At 36.2% G+C, this 25618-nt stretch overlaps 1 protein-coding gene across 4 annotated transcripts in view; it reads right to left on the bottom strand.

The window, feature by feature from the left end:
• Positions 1-25618, bottom strand: part of LOC128996287 (serrate RNA effector molecule homolog) — a 40636-nt gene that overhangs the window by 6458 nt on the left and 8560 nt on the right. For 2 of the 4 annotated variants that reach the window (XM_054421503.1, XM_054421499.1), the window contains exons 3-20: positions 22831-22953; positions 22093-22191; positions 21578-21748; positions 19268-19334; positions 16325-16487; positions 15842-15902; positions 15298-15479; positions 14087-14185; positions 12355-12458; positions 11877-11981; positions 10860-11000; positions 9785-9967; positions 7384-7530; positions 6687-6824; positions 4969-5097; positions 4495-4644; positions 4108-4217; positions 364-471 (exon numbers count right to left, since the gene is read on the bottom strand). In XM_054421503.1, coding sequence (XP_054277478.1) covers positions 364-471; positions 4108-4217; positions 4495-4644; positions 4969-5097; positions 6687-6824; positions 7384-7530; positions 9785-9967; positions 10860-11000; positions 11877-11981; positions 12355-12458; positions 14087-14185; positions 15298-15479; positions 15842-15902; positions 16325-16487; positions 19268-19334; positions 21578-21748; positions 22093-22191; positions 22831-22953 — 2280 coding nt within the window. The remainder of the gene's footprint in view (positions 1-363; positions 472-4107; positions 4218-4494; positions 4645-4968; positions 5098-6686; positions 6825-7383; positions 7531-9784; positions 9968-10859; positions 11001-11876; positions 11982-12354; positions 12459-14086; positions 14186-15297; positions 15480-15841; positions 15903-16324; positions 16488-19267; positions 19335-21577; positions 21749-22092; positions 22192-22830; positions 22954-25618) is intronic. The other 2 variants (XM_054421501.1, XM_054421500.1) reach the window with 2 other exon arrangements.

Consider the following 25618-nt stretch of genomic DNA (forward strand, 5'->3'; position numbering starts at 1 on the left):
ATTTCAAACAAAAAAATCTTAGAAAAACTTCATACAATGAACCAGTTTGTCTTTGTAAAGAAAAATAGTGTTTTTAATCATAAATCATTATTTTTTTATCAGATAAAACTCTTTAACTAATAAAATTACATTAGGAATTTACACATGTGAGCAAAGCTGTGTCAATATAAGCAGCGATAAAGCATAATAAAACCGCCACCACTCTCAATTCCAAAAAGCAATACTAGGTACAATCTTTTTGGTTAAACTGCAAAATGGGAAGTAGTTGATAAAGCTGTTGGTGCTTTATTAAAGTGAAAATAAAACAACTCAGCCTTAAGAGTATTATAGCTCTTTCTTTTATAAAAAAAAGAGAGTGCATACCTGCCGCCACGGGGGAACATTCCTCCTCGGCCTGGTCTGCTGTAACCTGTCGGATATCCTCCATAGTGTTGATAACCTCTGCCTCCTCCATAACCACCGTATGAAAAGCTGCAAACACCGTAACTAACTCAACCAACTAGGATATAACCTCAATATTCACTATCTATCTATATATTAATAGGCAAGCATGTTTCTTTAAAACCTTTTTTCTCAGCTCGTGTGCATCGCAGGGAAAATCTACGCATACTGTTGGAAAGATATTTTCCTGTAGATGTGCAGAATGCTTTTAAAAATTAAAATAGGCTAACAAATAAGAAAAAAATGAATTTGAAAACTTCAAAAAATTAACATGGACCATATGGGTTGCCATGATGGTGACGAAATAACAACAAAATGTAAACAGAAAATCAAAACAAATGGAAGAAATTCCAATCACGTGTTTTATTTACAGTGTGGGGAGAAAATAGAGACGTCTGTACATTAATTATTTTTGGTCGAGTTTCAACCACAGGACGACCACTAGTTTAAATTATAGTTAGGGGTCTGCGGTGCACCGAAAAAGTCGGTACGGTACGGTACAAGCTTAATTACCGTCATCGGTTCGGTACAGCATTTTACACGGTACAAATTCGGTTCGGTACAGCCTATTATAATAATAAATTACTTTCAGTTTACTATCGTAGTCAACGGCAGTTGGTTCCGAGCACATAAAAGTCTTATCAGATGTTTGTTTACGATCTTCATAATTTATTACTAGCGTGACGATGCAATAAAAAACCCATTAGCAGTCCCAAATCCATTAACATTTTATCACGACAATAATTGTTGTATTGAAGTACTTCCAAGAACTGTTGAGTTTTATCACTTTTATTTCTTTACGACTTTCCCCAATTCTGTTTTATCATAAAAATAATAGTTTTATGATGACTGTTAAATGTTATCTCTAACTTAATCAGTATTTTCGTGAATATTGAATTTGCCGCTGGCCATTGCCTACTGCCATAAAACTGTTTATGGCTACATATAAAACTTGTAACTAATCTACAATCTTATTTTATAAATTAAATATTTGTTATGGATATTTTATCTTTCTATTGACGTCCATGGATATATATAAACTTTTGTCGTGATTTTAATTTCAACATCAAAATACAATATTGCACAATCGTGATATTTTAGGCCATTGACCTTTATTATGCATCCGGTATTGCTGTTTCAGAAGAGAAGCAAGTTGATAAATTATAAATTGATATTCCCGTAGTTAAAAAGAATTATTTTATAAACCTATAAAACAAAATCATAAAATCTTACATAAAGATAACAATAACGGAAATTGTAAAAAGGGTATAAAGATAACAACGTCATTCTTTCTCTTTGTTCTTCTATTTCTTGGGTTTCCCTTCATCACGCATTCAACAAGTTGCCATGGTTACTAATCACCCATGTCGTTATCAGCTTTTCTGACATAGCGCACAGCAGGTGGTAAAACTTGACGAAAATCGGTAAATTTTTACCTATTATTTAATTACCAATGAATGTACGGTACTACTTTATTGGTATTTTATTAATAATCGGTTCAAATGGCAGATTTTTGTCAAATTTTACACCAAATTTATTGAAATTTCAAGGTGAATATTAATAAAACAATTATTACCAAATATTTGTATTCATTTAAAAGATTGATTTGTGGTATTGGGTTCCCCACTGAGTGCAGCCGAGCGGCACTAATGAGGGTCGGACCTTCTTGGGGGTGAACAATAGACGGCTTATCAGACCCTCCCCTCCCCCGTGGTCTGGAGAAAGCATGTAAACAAACTATTGCACAAGCGTGACTTGACATTGAGCTGCTTCAACTATAATTTTGTCAAATGAACTGTGATGTTTCAAAATCAAAAACAATAATTTGGGACCATACTGCTTAACACTAATGGACTGCAATTATTGTTGAACATACAATCCATTTTTAACAAACTAAGATTATACGATTCAAATACAATTATAAAAATTATCTTGGTATTTTACTTGGGGTAATGAAGTTATGTAGGCTAGTGTAATTCTCTGTTGATCAAGGTTCTACTGAATTATGTTTGGCAGTGAATAAGTGTAGAATGCAATTTATAAATTCAGGGATACACACCTTTTACACAGTTATAAAGTCTAATTGCCCAACATCAAATCTTACTCTGTGATAATCCAAATTTTAGTTTCAGAAAAAACTTTGCAAGAATTGTATCCATCTTATAACTTAACTAATTTTGAAGCTGATAAAAAAAAATGGTCTTTGCCATTACTTCATCATAACCTCCAGTTTTTCATTGTCATCTGCTGTGAACAGCTGGCAAAACTACACTGTCTTCTACTGAATGCTTTTATATGTTTTTAAAATTAAAAAAAAAACAACTAGACATTGTGTTGGTTGGAAATAATTTACCAGTTTTGTGAAATTATCTTGTCAATAAATGTTTCACACATGTTTATTCATAAAAACTCTTATCCTATTTTTAAACTACTTTATCATGGCTATTCAAAGTATCTCAGAGTAAAATAGGTAAAGCCTTTATCTCAACTGTGATTTTTCTTGACACAATCCTCGTAGTAGTAAAAGGTTTTGTTTTAATAATATGTGGTACAGTAATTGTTGTTAGAAAACCATGAATGTAGGATAATATCCATTTTCATAGTAATGTCTATGTATTAAAGTTAAAAATAATGGTTTAGATACAGTTCTGAGAAGAAAACCGCAAAAATACGGGTAGCCGCGTACCGTGCCGATTTTGTACCGAGAACCGAGGTACAAAATATTGTACCGTGCCGAACCGTACCGACCTTAAATTTTCTGTACCGCAGACCCCTAATTATAGTGGACCATGTTTAATTCCTACTTCGGTAAAAATCTTTGTTGATATAAAATTATCTCTCAGTCCTTACAACTGCTATGTATAATTAATTTTGAAACACACATTGGTATATAATTTTGGAAGATTTCAAATGTTTTGAAGATTAATGATATTTATCGTTTAAAAAGATTAATGAGTCAAAAACTGATATTGAAATAGGCCTACCACGTTCGGGATAAATAATAAAGGCCTACTACTATTACTGAACATTACTCAGGGCCTATTACCCTGGTATAGATTACTGAGAATACTCTATTATTTCTAGTAGGCCTATCGTCACCTGAACGAGTACGAATGAAATAACCATTTTGCCGATAGCGCTTTCCTATTAACAGCGAACATGACAAAATAATGGTACCTTGGTAATAGACTACTGAGAATACAATTATTTTTGTAATGTCTGATTTGTTAACATGAGCGAGGGAAATAATGTCGATTGTGTCTTCCTATTAACAGAGACGGCTGAAATGTCCTTGAAAGGGACTCAAATAGGTGACAGCAAAAATAGTATTATATCACCTATTATTATCGAAAAGCTACGGCAAGTTCCAGACTACATTTGCAAAGTACCCTAACAGTATTTCAAATCTCCATGCTTAACCCAGTTAAGATCATTGCCCTCCTCTCTCCTATTCTCCCATCTCCCTTATGCTTCAGCGACACTGTTTTCCTGCTCAAATTTACTGACTGCAAGTATGTCCACTTCAGAGACTTTGTCAACAAGCCTATCTTGTTCCAACTCTTTCTATCAAAACAGCTGAGAAATCCCTACTACAAGCAACCAGCTAATGTTAATAATGATAAATGTGATTTTATTATACTGCCAGGTTATGCAATATTGACTCACTAAGGTCCGGCAGTGTGGTCAGGTACGGGATCCTTCTTGGCCTTGTTGCCTGGGTGTTCAGGTAGCATAGGACGCTTTGGGTCTCGCAAATAGTTGTTGAAATACTCAACCTGCAATACACACATTTATGAGATAACACTTAACAGTGCTAAAAAAACATTGCCTTGACTGTGCAAGTATAGATAATTATTTGAGTGTTAACAAAGCGGTTCACAAATTTGAAAAAAAGTCCAAATTCCTGAGGGATTATAAGTTAAAAACCTAATAATACATCCACTGAACCTAAAGAAAATATTGGCATCTGAGATTTGATCGGCTGGATTTGAGCACTTATTCATAGTCGTTTTCACAGAACAGAATAGTACTTGGATTCTAGACTCAACTAACCTCCTTCTTCACCTCCTCGATCTTCTCAGCATGCTTATTGAAGATGTGTTTCTTCACAAACTCCGGCCCTTTGAACTTCTTACCAGACAATGGACAGAGCCACTTGTCTTTGGCCAGCTCTTGAGTGTTAGCCGCCACAAACTTCTCTACCTGTCAATCACAAACATATCAATTAAAACAAATAATACACTTCATTGAGTTTATCCTTGAATAATTTTGACTACAGAACTATTTATTGTAAATTATCTGTAGGTGTACTACTACTCCAAATTTAAATTCATAAGTGAAAAAAATACCTTACACAATGGGTTTACTGGTTTTGGACTATGTTGACCCTGAATAACCGTCATGATCATTGAATATTATTCCTGGATCTCAGGAAACTTTCTCTAGTTTACTGTACATTCACTTTTGGATCCCCTGTGTGTATATCTCCCCTGAATATCCTCTTCTGTAAATCAACTATAGTCTCACCTCGGACTCTGCCTCCTTGGCCCCCAGTGCTGTCAGCTCCTGACCCTCCACGTCCCCACAGCTGTTGATCAGACAGGTCATCTTCTGGGCAAACCCTCGGCAGTACTCCTGTATCTCCTGACTGGTCACCTGCACAATGCACATTCAATCACTACAAGCACTACAATACTGCACATACATTTGACCACTGAACTCAGTGGGCTGTTTATCCTAGTAGTTTAGAATAGTAATTTGATCACCTATTTAATGCAAAACTGACATGTACATATTGATTTGAAATTTAATGTGGTTGCTATTTGCAGCTGTCTACATTTTTAATTCTATCGACATCCTGTCCACACAGTACATTTTATGTTTGACCATCAAAATTTTGCAAGAGGAAAAAAACTGTACGCATTTTTGTATTTAATTACAGTAGACTCTCTCTAGTTCGGCTTCGGTTGGATTGGCCGCCGAATGGTCCGGCCCGGTCTCAGGGGGACAAGTCATATACATACCCTCGGCGAATGACCTTCGACAGGATTCAACTTGAATGTTTAGTTTCCGGACATAGAAGTAAACAATTCATGTCAGTTTAGTTTACGGGTGCTTCTATGGGTGAATTGCCGCATATTACCTATGCAAAACTATGTTACATATAACCTCAAAAATACCAAGAACATTTTATAAATAATTTTTCTTCGGTCTAATATGTTGAGATGCAGTGTATATTTTAATATTTCGGACCACTTTTTTATGCAGTAGGTTCCCCCATTATTATTTTTGAAACACCACGGTTTATTTGACAACAATAAATTAAAGCAAAACAAAGAACTAGCCATCGTTAGCTTCAAGGTCAAGCTATCCGCTTGCACTGACAATCATCTGCTCACACAACTGATGTCTGCTGTGCACTTGCTTGCTATCTCACAACAGTTTGTTATTGGGTGATTAGTAACCATGGCAACCTGTTGAATGTGTGGATGAAGAGAAACCAAAGAGGCAAAGAAAGAATAGAAGAACCAAGAAGAAAGAATAAGCGGTGTTTTACGTCATCCATTGTTATCTTTATCCAATTTTACGACTGTCCTTATAACTTTTAAGACTAAGTACTATGATTTTATGTTGTTTTATGAATTGTCTAATGTTTTTATGGACATTCTTATGTTCAGAAACAACATGTAGTAGTAGCCTATGCTGACTACGGTAGACTTTCTGTTGTTCTGTTCATTACGTGATTTATTGCTGTATGTACAGTGTTGTGTAATTTTTGTTTTGATTGAGTAAGCGTGGTTTTAAACGTTTCAGTTTTTATTACTGAACCAAAGTTATTGACTTAACATATCACGATTGTGCAATACTATTATTTGTAATTTGATTATGTAAATTGCACTACATCCGGTTAGTCCGGCCGTTTTGTAGTTCGGCCAGTGGTCCGGTCCCGAGGTGGCCGAACTAGAGGGAGTCTACTGTATTAGGAAATGAAATATAGCATCAGAATCATTCAAACTTAAAATTTAACAAACACATTTTTGTGCAGACAACATTTTTAAGGGACAAAAAATATTGAGTGAAGTGCTCTGATTGTCAACTAAGAGGTCCACAGTTACTTTTAAGTCGTTTGGGAACCACTTATGTAGGGCATTTGGTCCTGAGATTCACCCTTTGGCCTTTACACATATAGAGCACTTTTGGTCACAGCTTTTATCTACCAAGTACAAACATTCATGATGGTTTACCTTAGTAGTCGGCAGTGAGCCTCGAGCATGCATGATCCCACAGCGGTTTGGCATCTCATCCTCGTTGGGATACTCACAATGGTTGTAGTAGTCGACAGAGTGGACAATCCTTAAATACAGCAGTAGCCTGTCCAGCACCTGTACAGTCAGGTATATGGTTAGATAAAAAAAAAAAAAAAAAAACATGGACTAAGATCAACTACATAACCTGAGAAAACAATATTCCACAGGCTTAGGGATACACATATAATTTTACAACACTAATCTATTGTCCTTATGTAGGACTTCTTCAGAAAGTAGAATAAAAAAAAGCAATCTGCACTTAAAACAAAAAAATTGCTTGGATTAATTTCCTTTTTATCAAATTCAAGAAACATAATAATTATGCCTTAGTAATAATACTTACTTATCCAGTCGTGAACAATTAGCAGCTAAATTTATCCAAGGAAAAAATCAACCCACAATATTCAACTATAAAAGAATTAGTTGAGGTATGACAATATAAGACATTAATAGGATTTACATACCTCTGTCATTTTAAATCTACCTCCATAAATTCTTTTACTATCTTAACAAGTCTAGCGGCCGGAAACATAAATTTTGATCACAAAATAAATTGAGGATTAATGAAAAATAGTAACAGTTAAAAAGTAATTAAATTGAAATATAACTGCCTCATATGAAATTTACAGCTAACCTTAATCAATCCCTGATCCCTCTCATCATTGTCTTCTGTCTCGGAAGCTTGTCCCAGAAGTTCCTCTTCCTCTGCAGAAGCCTCTTCAATCAGGTAGTCTGTGATATTGCGCAACACAGGGTTCTGTGAGACCAGCCCAAAGCTCTGCTGTGCAAAACAAAAATCAATCAACAGTGTAAAAATTTAAAATCTTGTAGCTTACAACCAAATAACAAATTGTCCTTTCAATTTAACAACAATTATTAGAAATATACTGTAATTTGTTTCAGGAAATCTTGATGCTTTTATAACCAGTGATTTTTAACTAAATCCACACTATTGAACATCAAAAAAATAGAAGCTATGGACAGGTTGGCTCTATTCTTAGGTAAATTATGAATCATTATCTATGACTGCTGCCAAAGGGAATTTTTAATCTTTACTTCTTATACATAGCCTAACTAAAAAATTAAGGGGAAATTTCTGTCGGGATTAAAGTAAATTCGGGCATTTCCCAGGTAAAGAAATCTGTCAATGTCATCACAATTGTGAGAAATCAAATCAAATTAAAATAGCATTCATTCCGCCAAAATATTTACAAATTACATCATATTAGTCATGTAAAATGTTTACAATACAATATTGTTTATTTTTTAAATTATATATAAAAAATGTATGAAAAAAAGAAAATTAGGGCTACTATATATAAATAAAGATTAAACATTAATAAACTTAGTACCCAAGTAAAATTATTTATTAAAATATTTACTGACTATAGTTTCGGCTCTAAGGCCATTTTCAAAGTAAACAAAAATCAAAATAAGATATGTAAATAAATAAATAACATATGATTTTATAAAACTTTTCTAACTTGTAACATAATTTTGTCTTCATTGACTAATTTATACTAGTGTACATGTTGCTCGAATTCGAGCAATTGCAAAGTATTACAGGAGTTATTTCAAAACAAATAACAGTCATATTTACAATGAATTTAAAAGAGTCAACTCAAAGATTACCGGTGTGTAACTCAGACCATGTTTATCTTCGTTATTGATAAACCTAAAGCATTCCGGCCGGTTTTCTCCTTCTCAAAATGCCTCGCTGTACAGGTAACACAGGTCATTGATAGAGGGCCAATTGAGAACGAAAAGTTATTTTGGGGTTTTTTAACCTAATAGTTGAGCCTATTACGTGTCACTGTTCTGTAGCTGCGGTCGATATCACGATTACGCCTCCTGTCTATGTTTCATTGCAGTAGCGTCGGAGGCATTTAAATGAAAAAACAACAAATAAACAAATTATAGCTACACAAAACAACGATAAATTCACAAATTTAAGTTACAATCATACTAACACGATCTGTCATAGCGACACAAAACAACGAAAAATACACACATTTAAGATATAACCATACTAACACGATCCGTCTTGGAGGTTATGTTTAAACAAACTCAAATAGTAAATAAATGTACTCAATGCGTTTCATTGAATTGAATAAATAACAGCAATTAAATTAAACAGCTGATCAAAATGTAAACAATTATATTCTCCATAAGGATAACATGGGAACTTTAAAAGCCACTGGGGCAGAGCCCAAGGGACTTTTTCAAAAATGTAAGGCCAGTTTGCAAATCTACGCGACACGCTCTTTCCAATGAGACGTCAATGGTTAAAATCGGTTAAGAAATGGCGGAGGAGTTCAACCGACAAAGTTTCATGTAGCGTATTAATTATATAGATACTATATGATGTGTTGTACTTATTTTCATTAATATTTTCTCAATTTTGCTATTGTTTCATATATTGGATTATTCAATTTTGGAATCATTGTATTTAAAATATTTGATTTGTTATTTTTGTAGTTCATATAAATATTAATTTCTTCTTTTACATTCAATTTTTCTCTGTCTTTTTCAATTTCTAATATTGTTAAGTTTTCTTCGATCTTAGTAAACTTATGTTTGGATTTTAGTAAATGATCTGCAAAATTTGATTTCATTGATGTTTTGTTCTTCGATTTATATGCCTGTATATGTTCGTTGAATCTAACGTTAAAATTTCGATAGGTTTGTCCAATGTAGTATTTGTCACAGTCAGAACATTGAATTTTGTAGATATAAAAAATGTAATATAAACATAAAAATGTAAAAAAGCTTTTTAAATTAGCCAAATATCTTCCACAAAGAAGAAATATCCCTGTGTGTGGAAGAGAGTTGTTGTCAATCAATAATCAAATCATAACAATTTCTCAGTGATCATAAGGACGAATTGTGATTATGTGGAATTAATCATGATAGGCACAATTATGGAAGATAATCATGATGTTGCTGCAAAATTTCTCATTCATAATCAAGTAAATAATAGTGAGAATGGATTTTCAAAGGTTTTCAAAATTTCTGAACCCCCGTAGTAGCTTTACCTCTTGGGAGTGTTTCTTGTTCTCCTGCCACAGGTTGGTCTTGGCGTCCAAGTTGTGAATGATCTTGGCGCCCAACTTGAGGTCGTGTCTCAACACCTGTTTGTGTCCCGTCAGTCCAGTGACAGTCCTAATGCGGCGGCTCAGGTCTCTGTTGACGATGGCGCCCAGTTCACAATCTCGCAGCTGCAACAACCATTACAAATTTGCTTCTGAAATTTAGCTGTACAAAACTGGAACTGAATCAAATGAATTGTGTTTCAGTATTCAAATCTTGTTTAAACGTTGTTACATTCCATAAGAAATTATGATGAATTTACATTGATACATTCCAATTGTTATATTATATTTCACCTGACCAAGTGGTTTATCTGGATTTATTAAAAGGAAGAAGTTAAGTGAGCTTAGTTGAAAAAAGTAGTCCACAGGCTAATGGATAAGCATTATAAGTTCACAAAACGTAATACTGTTATGAAGTCCTGATATATGTCTTCTTCAGAAAGGAGATTGAAGGGAGCAAGGTAAGATGATGTAGACTTCCTCAGGAATCAGTAGATTATGACCATTACATTTTATAGGTTGCATCGATGACCTCCTCATTTTGTTTGATAGTAAACCAATCTTATTATTAAACGTCAACTTGATTGAATTTTAAGTGTAAGGAAAATTAAACTAAATCTTAGACCTCTGAATTGAGCTCTTAACTGGTTTAATACAAATCAGGTTTTTTAAATGAAGGTAAATCAAACTTTACCTTATGGTCTGGTTAAGGTTGGTTTGTAGCACCAAGAAAATGTTGAGTATTTTCCAATATATTAGTAAAGGCCTCCCTAGATTTAAAATCTGCCTTTCGACCCTTACTCGACACCCAAAGCATTGCATGGGTAGCTGAGTGGTTATAGCGATTATCTTCGAATCTCAAGTTTGTTAGTTTGATTACAAATGGACTTAATTCTAGACTCAGACACCATTTATCAGTTAAAGGATCCAACAAAAGGCCGATGTTAGATAGTAACAAGACCACATGGACTGTTAACTTACATCAAACATCCTTGGAATAGAACAGTTGTCAACTCACCCTGATGTTGTTGAGATTCCAGCAGATCTCTTTGATGTTGACGTCTCGCTGAAAGGTGACCCAACCTCTGCGGAACCACCTTCGCTCTGGCTGTGGGTCTGCAATGGCTACCCGTAGAAAGCCTGGGTACCTCTTGCACATCTGTGACACATGGTCAGATTACAACTGCTGCCTAGTAACTACATATCAATGTCAATAGAGATAACGAGCCTAAGCTTTTGAGTGGGTAGACAAAACATTGGATAATTTGTTGGAGAAAATTGTATCATGCAATTGGTTAGGGTATATGGATAAGCCTGAACAAGATGCATGCAAGGACGAAAGAAAAGACAACCAACTTTATCTGGCTTTGATTGATAAGTCTTGATCATCCTTACCTTTTTATTTGATAAGCCATACCTTCCTCCTCTTTTACAGATATTTTACTGTTTGCTAAATCTTATATACAACAGGTCAAGACAAGGACAATGAGAAGTAAGGCTTATAACACAAAATAAAAATATATAATAACTCTTACTAATAACAGGTTCACAGCACGTCTAATTTAAGTAGTCTGGCTAACATTTGACTCTAGAAAGGACAAAGTCATATTAGCTGTACAGAAAATAGGCCTGCATTGTTCTTTTGAGGTTATAGTACTTATTTGTTAAGTAATTACATGAGGTTTAAAAGACATACAGTGTATACTGTTTAACATTAGATGAAGTTATTTAATTTTACATAACCTTTTAATAAAGACAATCTTGACTCTAGTCCGAATGACTAGCTTAAGACACAATGTCAATTTTTATTTTTGATCAAAACAAGCAATTGCATAGTAAGAAGAAAATTATCTGTGTAATATTTAAGATTCAAATAAAACATTAGGTTATTGAGATTCAACATAGACAACACAACATCCTATGTGTTTAATTGGCAGTCTAGTTTGTATAGAGCAAAAGCGCACTAGAAAGTGGTAGGCCTAAACATATGACTCCATTAGCCATCTCTATTAATGAATAATACATTTTTACTTACACCTTCAACTTCTTGTTTAGTTATTGTTGGAGCAAGGTTCCGCAGAAATATGGACGCTGTCCTATGCAGAGGCCTTGGCTTTGGAGAGTTGTCATCTTCTTTTTTCTACAAAATACATTTAGTTGAATTAATTACTGTACACTAACAGGTAGGCCTATATATTCAATTCACTACAGCCTATGTTTTGATTTTAAGGCCATTACACTAAATTTTAATTCAATGTTTGTTGTAACTTGTACTTCAATCTGATAACAACAACTTAAAACTAAAACATTACCACATCATTATTGACAAAAAATCCAAAAAGCTTAATGTATTTGTGTTAAAAGGCTACTTTAAGAAACTGAAAATACACAATGGTCAGACTTATTCATCTTTACAACTGGTCAAGTGAAAAAATGAATCCAAGTATATTATTATGACCTCTAGGCTATCACTACACCTTACTCTACCAATTTAAATTTTTGAATAGTTTTACCTCTTCATTGATAGTTTCTACAGTTCCTTTCTCAATCTTCTCCTCTGATTCTTCTGTTTTCTTCTCATCATTACATTCACCATCATCAACAGACATCTCATCATCTGAAAGTAGTTGACAACTTGATTAAAACTATACCCCTGGACAAGAACACAATAAAATGGGGCAGTAATTTTCTGTGAACAAACTTATTGATTGAGTACAAAACTGCATTAAAACCATAAATTCCCTGTTAAAACAATATTATTTGTTCTTCTAGATGAGTGAGAGCCAGAGATTGTTGATCGAGCCGAACTTTTTGTCAAACTGTGATTATTCAATCAATGGATTGGACGTAATGCCATTTAATACAATAGTTAGTCACCAATCCTCTTTCCAACATACTTAATGTTATGAATGTATTTAGACAAACAGTATTAAATTTAGTAGACTAATATGAGGTACATACCTTTACGTCAACAGCTCAATCGTAGTAAGTAAAACTCACAACATGTTTCGGCTATTCAGGCATCGTCAGGTGATATCCTAGCAAGAATGCTTTGTCTTCATCCATGATGGGGTCGTCAAGAAACATTTAAATATATATACATACACACATTACGCACAAAAACATTTAACAATTAGAGTAGGCCTAATACTATTAGTAGGCCTACTATTACCGGTCGCGGTACTGAGGCAGACTGAACTTGCTGGAATTATGTAACACCGACCCCTACTCCGTTATCAGTAGTTGTACTACAAAGGTCAAACTGTTCTTGTCTATTGTTGAAGGCTATTATGGCATTGAAAATAGAGAAAAATCACACCATAGATACAATTGACAATAGCCTGGAAAATTCTTCATGTTTTTTGACCATGTAGTACAACTACTGATAACGGAGGAGGGGTCGGTGTTACATAATTCCAGCAAGTTCAGTCTGCCTCCGTACCGCGACCGGTAATAGTAGGCCTTCTCTAAGTGTTAAATGTTTTCGAGCGTAATGTGTGTATGTTTAAATGTTTCTTGACGACCCCATCATGGATGAAGACAAAGCATTCTAGCTAGAATATCACCTGATGATGCCTGAATAGGCAAAACATGTTGTGAGTTTTACTTACTACGATATTAGTCTAATTAAACAGTTCAGGGGCTACATCATGAATTTTAATTAAATTTAGTTAGTCATAAATTTGGTATAATGTGCATTCATCAAATGTCACAATGTTAATGCAGTTACATTGCGACACTTGCCATCATCGTGTTGATATAATCACAAGCTGTCTCTTGCGATCGCAGAAAACTCCTGTTTCTCTCCTGCAGTCATGTAAACATCCTCGTCTTTAGCAATCGTGGCAAAATCCAGATCGTCTACTGTGATTTTGTAGACAATATCATCTTCCATGATTGCGACAAAACTCTGAACATTTCTCACGGTAGTCTAGACATCATAATTGTCTCCCTTGAACGCACCAAAACATTGAACATCTCCCACGGTCACAAAAAACATTATCACTGTCTTCTGCGATCCCGGAAAAATCCTGATCATCTCCTTCGGTACCAGAAACATAATTGTCTGGTATAAACCTTGTGAAATAAGGTGGTTTGTAATTTTATTCAGTTATAACCTTAAGAATATCCAGGGTATAGCTCTAAAGAAAAGGACCATAAATTTGAATACCGGTAATAAACTGATTTTCTGACATCAATGTAATTCAAAGATTATTTTTACCATATTACATTTGTTGCACTCACCAGCTTTCGTTTTCTCAGTTTCTTCTGGAGACTTGGGTGGTTTGTCATCCTCCTCTTCTGTTCCTCCATTTAAACTGACTGCTTCTGTGTCATCTACATCAAACAAAGAGACAATTTTGAAAATACTCAACATCCACAAATGAAATACTTAAAGGTAAAACTGCTTACATGTCAATCCAGTTACACACACATACAGTGTTAAATTCTTAGTTTTTGAGTACAAATTTTAGGAAAATTGTTACTTTGAGAAGAATTTATAGAAAAATTATATTCCCTTTTGGCGCTATCAAATATTAGGATGAATAGCAGAGTAGACATATAATAAAATACAAAATACAAAAAAAATAAAATTGTTGATGAATTTGGTTGGGTAAAAAAGAAAAAAAAGACTAAGCCATTGGAATAACATTAGTAGTACTATTGTATGGATTTTAGTAGAGGAAGTTTTGCAATACAGAAAAATTTCTTCTTGAAGAATTACTTCCTTATGAAAAAATGTTTTCTTTTGTTTTTTAGGTATAGCCTAGTTTTCCTTCTAATGAGCCTAAGTTAGACCATGAACCTGGTCAAGTTAAAGGTGATAACAACATAATACCTTATCTAAAAGCCATTACCCACTAATTGGCAGGATTTTAACTTGGTTCTCCAGTAAGCAGTAATATGCTCTAACCACCAACAACCTTTGGAAACATCTAAGTAATGTAGGTTGATATACAAAATAAATATTCAACTGAGCTGAACAGAATCATTAAGTGACAACAATAAGAGGGGGTGTATTTTCGGCATAAAATCTCTAGGGCATTACTCTGGGTATTCTGGGGTCAATGACCTAGATTTTAAAATGCTCACTCAAATAACTCTATGCAAACTAACAACATTGTCTAAAAGAGATATGGAGGGAGTGAGCTGGTTTAGTAGTAAAGCTGCAATGCTTCAGTCCACAATGTCACAGGTTCAAATTCTCCCAAATACTAATGGTTTTGCTAGAGTATGTGATAATGCCCAGACCCTCTAGGCCTAGCTTGAAGTAATGTGTAAAATGGTTGCGGGCACAAGCCTAGTTTCCTAGGATGAGAAGGAAGGATGTAAAAGAGGGTTAGGTTACAGATCTTGGATTGGCTGATAAAATTACAGTACAACGAACATACAGTTAATCGTCTTGATTAGTTTGGAATATCCATTTAACATAGTTAGGATTGTTTTATTCTTACCGATCGAAGATATTTTCTTTTCCTCTGACTCGTCTTTCGGTTTAGGTGATGAAGGAGGTGAAGATTCTCCTTGTGACTTATCATCTGTTTGCTTATCTTCGTTGTTTTCTTCTGTTTTCTTTTCACCCTCCTCACCTTCTTCTGAGGCTTCCTCCTTTACTTCTTGTTTTTCTTCTGGCTCTCTGTTGCACACAAATTGGAGTTGCAGTTGATTAATGACAACTATAGAGTAAAGAGTTATTCTAGATCATAGATAAAAACTGTGTTCCTTAACATTGCAAAGCTCAAGAACAGTGTTCTGTACTTTTTAGTAATTTGACCAAAACTATCTGGATATTTTACTTAAAGAGTGGCCATTTTATAATCAAGATTTGTGGTCAAATAAGTCACCATAAACTCATGTATCTATGAATCACAATAGTTGCTTAACAATGTACTAAGATGACTAGACATTGACAAATTGCCGTTGCATCTTCAATCTCACAGTTTTATGTAGCTTGGATTGTAACTGTTAGGATAACAAATTTTGGAGAGGCAAACTTACTTTTTGATCACAGCTTTATTCTCCTCCTCAGTTGAAGGTTGAACAACTGGGGCGGGAGGAGCTGAAACATTTCAAATAATTTATACAAACATGCATTATAAATGATGAAGGAATCACTTAACCTGACACACAAATAAATTCTGATAAATTCTAAGCTACTCTTTTGTTGCAATAATTTTAATAATATTATACACTGAAATTACCATACATAAACATAACAAAAAATTGTCTTCAACTAATCCATATGGAGTAAGCTACCATTTGCCATTGGGTCATCAACTAATGATACTATTAAAAGGTTTTAGCTAGTTAGTAACAAGATTAGACATACAATATTAGTAATATGGGATGTTTCCTTAAAACAGTTAAAACAAACAAAAAACACGTAAAAATACTATAATGGCGCGAAAAAAAACTATTTGCATTGACCAATAAAATAAACTAACAGATTAATCTTAATTTACAAGCATGGGGTTTGCCTACCTACTACTTCGTCCAATATTTGCAGGTCAAAGTCATTGCCTCCTTCCAGTTTGATAACCGCAGCGTCCAACAGTTTGATCAGCTGTTCTGATTGGTCCGCGTCTACGCTCACTTTGTCCAATCGTCCACTTTCCATAAACTCCATAAAAACCTCAACACGTTTCTAAAAAAACATCACAGCACTAAGCAGTTGGTAATATCCTCGTTAACTCCCCATTTCTGAGCTAAAAAGAAATATTTTTTTCTTAGTGTATTGCCTACAAATTTGTTTTGTATGAGTAATTTTTTTTAAGTAGTAGAGCTAGCTTGTTGTGTGCAGGGGCCTACACAAAATAACACTTTGTTCAACCTATACTCCATTTCACAATCACGGTGCAGTTTGTGTTCAAAGCCATGTATTTCAAATGGAAGTTTCAGCGACACTACCTGTCCTAAAAACATCAAGACCCAAATAACGCTTCTACTGTTTTTACCTTTACTTATCCTTATCTACTAGGCTTACTATATTAATTTTAACTTTACCAGAACTGAAACTAAATAATTAAGTCAACATCAAATCTGTATAATGCATATAGTTACAGAAGTTAAATATACTTTGTCTTGATGAGGGTCGTGAGGACAGTTAACGCTCACATGTTTTCAGTAATGTGAATAGCACGAAAAAATCTCCTATAAGAATTGTAGGGTGCATTGTGAATATGAAATTGTGTATTTAAACTCCTCTTTAGCCTAAATCATGGTAGATACAGTAGGTGTGGCTTTTTGTTCATTTTTTTAATTTGTCAAAAACATCACTTTTTTTTAGGGATGGACGGGATTGAATTTTTAGTTCGGGACGGGACGGGACGGGATTTTTATTTCCTTCCTGATTTTCGGGACGGGACGGGACGGGATTTTTTTCTGTGCATAAAAAGAAAGTACTGTATTGCAGTTACCAAAATAGACATACGAAATAAATGTTTACCATTTGTGGTGGCACTGATCTATAAAAACAAAAAAATGGGTAACAATTTACAGGTACCTATAGAAACTTGTGACTCGCGGGTCACGGAGTGATCGTCTGTATGACTCACGGTCACGGCGCGATCGTCGTCATGACTCCGCGGTCACGGGGTTGTCGTCGGTATGACTCCACGGTCACGGCGTGATCGTCGTCATGACTCGCGGTCACGGCGCGATCGTTGGTAAGACTCCGCGGTCACGGGGTTATCGTCGGTATGACTCCACGGTCACGGCGCGATCGTCGTCATGACTCGCGGTCACGGCGCGATCGTCGGTATGACTACGCGGTCACGGGGTTATCGTCGGTATGACTCGCGGTCACGGCATGATCGTCGGTTTGACTCGCGATCACGGCATGATCGTCAGTATGACTCCGCGGTCACGGCGCCATCGTCGGTAGGACTCCGCGGTCACGGCGCGATCGTCGGTAGGACTCCGCGGTCACGGCGCGATCGTCGGTAGGACTCCGCGGTCACGGCGCGATCGTCGGTAGGACTCCGCGGTCACAGCGCGATCGTCGGTAGGACTCCGCGGTCACGGCGCGATCGTCGGTATGACTCGCGGTCACGGCGCGATCGTCGGTAGGACTCCGCGGTCACGGCGCGATCGTCGGTATGACTCGCGGTCACGGCGCGATCGTCGGTATGATTCGCGGTCACGGCGCGATCGTCTGTATGACTCGCGGTCACGGCGCGATCGTCGGTAGGACTCCGCGGTCACGTCGTGATCGTCTGTATGACTCGCCATCACGGCATGATCGTCGTCATGACTCGCGGTCACGGCGCGATCGTCGGTATGACTCCGCGGTCACGGGGTTATCGTCGGTATGACTCGCGGTCACGGCATGATCGTCGGTTTGACTCGCGATCACGGCATGATCGTCAGTATGACTCCGCGGTCACGGTGCGATCGTCGGTAGGACTCCGCGGTCACGGCGCGATCGTCGGTAGGACTCCGCGGTCACGGCGCGATCGTCGGTATGACTCCGCGGTCACGGCGCGATCGTCGGTATGACTCGCGGTCACGGCGCGATCGTCGGTAGGACTCCGCGGTCACGGCGCGATCGTCGGTATGACTCGCGGTCACGGCGCGATCGTCGGTATGACTCGCGGTCACGGCGCGATCGTCGGTAGGACTCCGCGGTCACGTCGTGATCGTCTGTATGACTCGCCATCACGGCATGATCGTCAGTATGACTCCACGGTCACGGCGCGATCGTCGGTATAACTCGCGGTCACGGCGTGATAGTCGGTATGACTCTTGGTCACAGCGCGATCGTCGGTAGGACTTCGCGGTCACGGCGCGATCGTCGTTATGACTCCGCGGTCACGGCGTAATCGTCGAAATGACTTCGTCTCCTGCGTTCGCGGACCTATCGCTCGCAATAACGGCGTTATCGGCACTCGTGAAGCGGAAAAATCGCCGACGATCGGACCAAATCCCGTCCCGAAAAATTCCCGAGTCAAATGTAATCCCGTCCCGATAATCGGGAATATTTTTTTCCCGAAAAATTCCCGAAATTTCGGGACCCGTCCATCCCTACTTTTTTTTCTTTGCTTCTAAATATAGGAATAACACATCACAAGATCATGTGAATGATTTAATAAATCACGAACGTTGCTGCTAAGAAATGCTTAAGCTTTTAAGGCTATACAGGTTCAGTCTACAAGACTAGTGCTGTGTAGTTGCAGTCACTACAGTGATTTATAAATACTACATATAGGAAAACTACACTTCACAGAAAACCGGCATTAAGACAAGAACTAAAAATTTTTACTGTGAACTACCTTATTCAGATAAATCTAGGTCCACTGTAGCCTACAACGCACATTATGAATAGACAACTCGCTGCATATGCTCATAAAAATTTTATTTTTATAATTTATAATGTGATAAAATACATGTCATACACCTAAATTTAAATTAAAGGAATTGCCCTACCTTGAGTGAATCTTGCTGTTCTTGCTTCCTTTTGATCGATTCTTCAGGATGGTATTTTAGTTTGAACCTTTAACAATAATTGTGCAAATTACAAAACAGTTTCCTGGTTTGCCAACTTCCACAACACAAAAAGTTCTCCTTTTAATTTATTGAGTCTATAAGGTTTTTTTATTCTTGGTTTAAACTTGCACAGGCGTGTTTGCAGTTAGCAGCCATTAGACTAATGAATTATCGATAAAAGCCATCTTAAGACCAAAATTGCTATAAAAGAATTATCGAGATAACATACCGATGGTTTATAGACAGTTATAAAATATATCTTAAATCTATTTTTAAAACAGATAGGCTACTAATTGAGATTTATAAACAGTTTTGGCACGGCAAATAGATATTGGTTATTGGAGTAATTTAATCATATCGATCTATATAAATGAGAATATGTATTATTAGGTTATGTGTGGAAGGTGGCAGGAATGATATATTATTCAACCTGTAAAACGTTATTAATGTCTCTTGCTTACTCATAGTATTATAAATTATGTCTTCCTACAGTTTAAAATCAATAATAATCACGTATCGATATTTTTTCGATTTTGGATGATTAAGTAGGCTACCACTATAGATTAAAAAAGGCTATCACAGAGGCTAGGAACATATCAACTTTAATCACAATTTTGAAAACTTTTTAAAATCAAACAATAAACTATGAGTAAACAAGAGAAAAGCACAGAGTGAACGATGCAATTGTCAGCGTAGTCTATACCTCACCTGTATCAACATCTTGACGATTCGAAGAGGTGCGCGAAATAAATAAATACGCAACGCGAGTTAAAAATAAACGCAACTAAGGGTGATTGCATTGCGCGCAACCCCCTGACATATTGTGAAAGTCCTCTTGATGTGCACACAATACAATATAAACACAATATATCACAATATCAATATAGAAGTGACCAGCCTGTTGACCAGTATGCTGTAATAAAGATATCGGGTTAGCAAATCACTGCTACAAAACACAACCATCGGCAATCTCAAGCTTTCAGTCAAGACGACAACATTTATATTGTCAGTTCATATTTAAGGTGTGTACTAGGCTACAACAATAAATATTGTTTATAAATACTGAGGACAGGTGAATCTTGGTTAAAAACAACGTAGACATATTTCAATGTGTAAAATTTTAGCAGAAATTACAAATTTGAAGGAAAACATGTTTTTTTTAATTAATGGCCACTACAACACAGATCCTCTTCCTTTCTACAAGATTCATTATATTAATTAGGGATGGTCAAGTCTCAAAATTTCGGGAAATTTTCGGGAAATTTTAAATCTCGTTACACGAGACGAGATTTCTTTTTGGCCGAGATTTTTATCGAGACGAGAATAAAAAAAAAAAAATAAAAAAAAAATTAAAAACGCCTGCAGAAAGTCAATGCAATACCCGCAATACAGGAGCGTGTAGTAATTGCGTTTCCTTTGCGAAGGCGTTCTTATTTAATTAATTCTTTAAATGTAAATATTACTTTAATAACATTTGAGAAGTTTTGTTAAGTGTAAGCAGTGTGAGGAATGTTTTATTACTATAAAAAGTCAAAACAAGTAACTATTTTATAAAAATTAATATTGCTTTTATTTTATGATTTATTCTATTTTAGGATAAGTTGAACTCTATCCTAACTGATATCACTATGTTTCCTAATCGTAGGCCTTTTTAATAAGTTAGGCGTGATTAATAAAAAAATGTTATGCTGATGTTTTTTAATAAAAGATTGTAAATATTCTTGCCTATTATCATTATTTTTGTATTTAAACAGTCATCTAACAATGTTACAAAATCAGGTAAAAATTTTGAACGTGCATTTCCCGTTGTGTATGAGATGGGAAATCCCGTCTCGATCTCGTCTCGAAATTTTATGAGAAATAAAAAATCTCGTCTCGTCTCGTCTCAAACTAAAAATCCAATCTCGTCCATCCCTAAATTAATCAAATAATTTTCTTGTTTCGCTTAACAATGTCTGTCTAAATAACTTTAAAGAAAGTAGGCAAACATGAATGTGTATATTTGAAGCTAGAAAAGGGGAACAATTTTTATGATCCGCTAAATTATTTCACACAAGTTTTGTCAGAAAGTTATTTTGGAAATCAATATAGCCTACAACACGTTGAAAGCAAAGTGTACTTAATTTATGATAAATAATTACATGGCAGATAACTAACCGCGTACCTAATTACTTAAGGTTTATAATCCTCTGATTTTTCTATCTGAAGTTTGTAGTTTAAGTGTTTACAAGTCAAATTCAATCTACTTACCATTCTTCCTCCTTGTGAGCAACAAAAAACTCATTAAGCTGCTGCCGTCTGAACTCCAGCTTGTACTCATTATATTTACGGATTGCCTCTTCGTCAGATATATTATCATCTTGCGATTGTAAAAATGCTTTCAAAGACATCATTGGTGGCTGAGTTTCAGTTTGCTCGGCTCTGAAATCAAAAAAAGATGGTTAAAAATTAAGGAAAAGCCAATTGATAGGCTGATTAGGGGTATTAATCAAATTTGAACTTTAACTGCCAGTCTTCTTCTCACTTCTGATGACGTCTCAAACAGGGAAGAAACTTTTACTGTTTTGTGTGCGTTACCAAACCTAATCTTGACACTATCTACTAGGTAAGCTAGCTGATCTATATCCCTGTACATAATACTCTTAAAAGATGGTTAAGTAAGTTGTGGAATTAACCTAACAGCAGCCAATGACAATACTGATTAAACTCTGATCAGCTTTGGCTACCAATGAGTTGAAATGTTTCTGAACGACTGATAAGCTTACCTCTGAGCATTGTTAGTATATGGTGTTTGTGATTCTTGGCCCCCCCAAGACGCAGAATAGTTGTAGCTTGTATCTGCATAGGGCATCCTCCTGTCATCCCTGGAACAACCAAACATTAGCCTTCGTCAATGTATATGACGTAATGTCATACAGACGTTCTCAAGAAACTTATGTTTCATAGTAATGAATTAGGTTTTGAATTAAGCACGTAACATTGAGCACAAGGGCCAAAGATTTTCAGGATTTTTTAAAAATCAGAATGCTTTCTTTATGTCGGTTTAGTTTGGCAATCTAAAAAAATGTATTAAGCAACAAAATTTAGGTCTTGGGAGTAGTTTTCCAGTTTTCTATTGGTCTTGGTATTGAAAGTGTTTTTATGTATTTCAGTCAGTAGGCTATAGCTCAGTATACCTTATGCGTCACACACCTAAGCAACTGTATGTGGCAATCGGTAGGAAATGTTGAAAAAAGAGAATGACTAGATTGACTACAGTTACCTACCTATAAAGATTTTAGGGTTAATTTTGTTTTCCTTTTTACATCTACATTGATGTAATTTTTACGGGAGGTATTTAGCCCTACAGTAGCCTACTCTTAACGCTTTTAGAGAAAGCGGTCTTAACCAATGTATCGTATGGATGTGATGGGAACTGATTCATCCCAGTCCAAGATACTAAACACTAACAACACGCCTTTCTACAACAATGTAAATAACATGCCGTTTATCTAGCCACTAACCACTCAGTCCTGATCCTCTTGGGAGGTGGGGAGAAGTCATGTTGTCTGGCTGGACTGTACCTCTCCCTGACTGTACCTCTGTAGTCACCACGAGCTCTACTGCGTCCACCTCCCCACGTATCTCTGAAACAAAAACATTGGTTAACTAGTGAAGATTAGACTTACCTACATCAGTATAACATTTCACCAAGAAGGGAATTTTAATTGAATTGGAATCACAGTAAGAATTCAAAATCTGACGACAGAACAGTAAAAATCCCTAACCACTGGATTCAAAATCTAAAACTGCTTGTCCAGTTGTCTGTTGAAGAATATAATTTTATTTTTTGAGACAATGTACCATACACACTTGGGCGCTTGTACCCATATAGCGCCACGTGGCTACATCTCCTAAGAATTCTAAGGTTTAACTTCGTCAAAAAAGCTACAACACAGACGAATTATCAAAAGTACAAGTTGAAAAATACGGAAATCCAATTCATGGATATATTTTGATCAAACTTGGTAAATTAATTTAGCTATTTTATACTGAGTTGTTAATGTTTTACCAAAAAACACACTTTACATTGAATTGAAAATCAATTCAGGCAAATGAAAGTTCGCTTAGTCGGCAGGTTTGCTGCAGCAGGGGTATTTTTAATTTATTTCTTGGCTGTCAACAGTTACCTTAGGCCATTAAAATCAGTAGGCCTATAGGCCTAAGTGTTGAGATAACTGTTTTTTATTTTTTGTGGTAAATTTCTGATGGATGGGTTGGCATCACTGATGTTGCATCATCTGTTGTTTACAATACTTGCCGCTGAGTCATCCTTAATTGTTTCTCGCAGACAGTCTGTTTAAGTGATCTTGAGAGAGGTAACGTCCCCAAAAACTTGTTAAAACGGACCGTTTAAATGCATAGTATATATACAGTATTTGACTTAAATTTAGGAGAGCATTGTATTTAGACACGTGATCAATGGTCTCAAATCTTTCCCATGAGAACAGTCGTTTCAGTACCGCCCACTTCCTGCCGATCTAGTCAGGTAAAACCGATGTGCTGATAAAAATTGTCCGGTTAAAGAGATGCCATTTCCACCGAGTATAGTCCGGTTAAACCGATAACCGGTTAAGAGGTGTCCGGATAAGAGGGAGTTTGCTGTATCAAGATTTTTTCATTAGGGATTTATTACATTAGCCTAACCTTTGTAACAGATTAACAGTTTATTAAAAAAATGTCTTTCCTAAACTAAATTTACAAGCGTTAGATGTATATATTACATAAAAATGAGTAGGATGGCTAGAAAAGTACAAAATAAATGTATTTTCTCTAAACTAAAAAAATAAAGTAACTAAGGTAAGTGCCCTAAATACCAACACTGCACCAAATACCGACACTTTCACTTTTACACTGAAAAAATAAGCTCACATACGTCTCCACTAACCTAATATTTAGATAGCTGTGAGCGCCGTGTTTTTTTCTATGATCGAGAAGAAGAAGAATCCGTTCCCTCCTTTTCTGAGTTTGAGCGAGTTGAATACGTCGGACGCTGTATGTCAACTGTGATTTCAGGTAAGAAACTTAATGTATTTCACTAGGAACATAGAGTTCTGCTTTAGAGATTAAAAGTTTAAAAACATATGTACGTGGGTTGACAGTTGGTTTAATGATCACGTCAACATTTATACTTTTAAAATCAATATCAAAATATTGAAATCTAACCTGTTTCTCCTTAATTTTAATGCTGTCGGTATTTGAAGCAAAATTTCGTCATTTCGCCAAATACCGACGCGGCGCTGTCGGTATTAATTCCAATACGTTTGTACGCAAAATAATACCGACACTTGTTTGAAAACAAGTACAAACTGTCGTGATTTAATTCTTTTACTACTAATAATAAAACAAATCTTTATTTTTTATACCGAACTAGCCTTTCTACTACTTGAAGTTGTTGACATAATTATTAAATGTTTTTATTGTCGTTATTTTTTAAATTGTGTTAAGAAATACAAAATCCAATAACTTACATGTTAAAGTTGACAACGAAAACAAACACATATACCGGTATAAATAAATATAATAATATATACACAAATGCTGTGTTTTGATTTTTTTTTTTTTTAGAATGCCTGCAACAAAAACGCCCCCGCCAAAGAAGCGGAAGCAGTATTCTGACGAAGATATGAAAGGGGCTATTCTGGCGGTTAGGAGCGGTACCGACACGGTGTCATCCGCGGCAAAACGGTTTGGAGTACCTAGGGTAACGCTCCATGACAAAGTGTCTGGGCGTTACGACGAAAACTGTAAGTTGGGTAGGAAGCCAATTCTCTCTTAGGACGAAGAAGACATCCTAGTGAAATGGGTTTTAACATGTAAGACGAGAGGTTTCCCCATCACTAAAGATCAACTCATCCATAGTGCTGGGCGGATGCTCACCAGCACGGGTAGGCCTAACCCATTCGTCAACGATAAACCTGGCCGTCGATGGTATGAACTCTTTATGGGCCGCCACAAAAACCTCGCCGTCCGGGAGTGCCAGACCCTGACGACTTCACGTGCTGCCATCACTGAGGAGAGGGTCGCGGAGTGGTGTGCAGAAGTAAAAAGGTATGCAGAAGAAAAGCAGTTGATGAGTGTCTTCGAGGATCCGCGGCGAATCTTCAATTGCGACGAGACCGCCTTTTTTCTTGCTCCCAAAACAGGGAAGGTCATTGCCGCAAGAGGAGACAGAAGTGTTTACAATGTGGCAGGCAACACGGACAAAGAGAATGTTACGGTCCTTATGACAGTTAGTGCGGACGGTGGCGT

This window comes from Macrosteles quadrilineatus, unplaced genomic scaffold, assembly GCF_028750875.1.
Source record: "Macrosteles quadrilineatus isolate MER2022 unplaced genomic scaffold, UCM_ALF_1.0 Scaffold_6__1_contigs__length_79288215, whole genome shotgun sequence".
Classification (NCBI taxonomy): Eukaryota; Metazoa; Arthropoda; class Insecta; order Hemiptera; family Cicadellidae; genus Macrosteles; species Macrosteles quadrilineatus.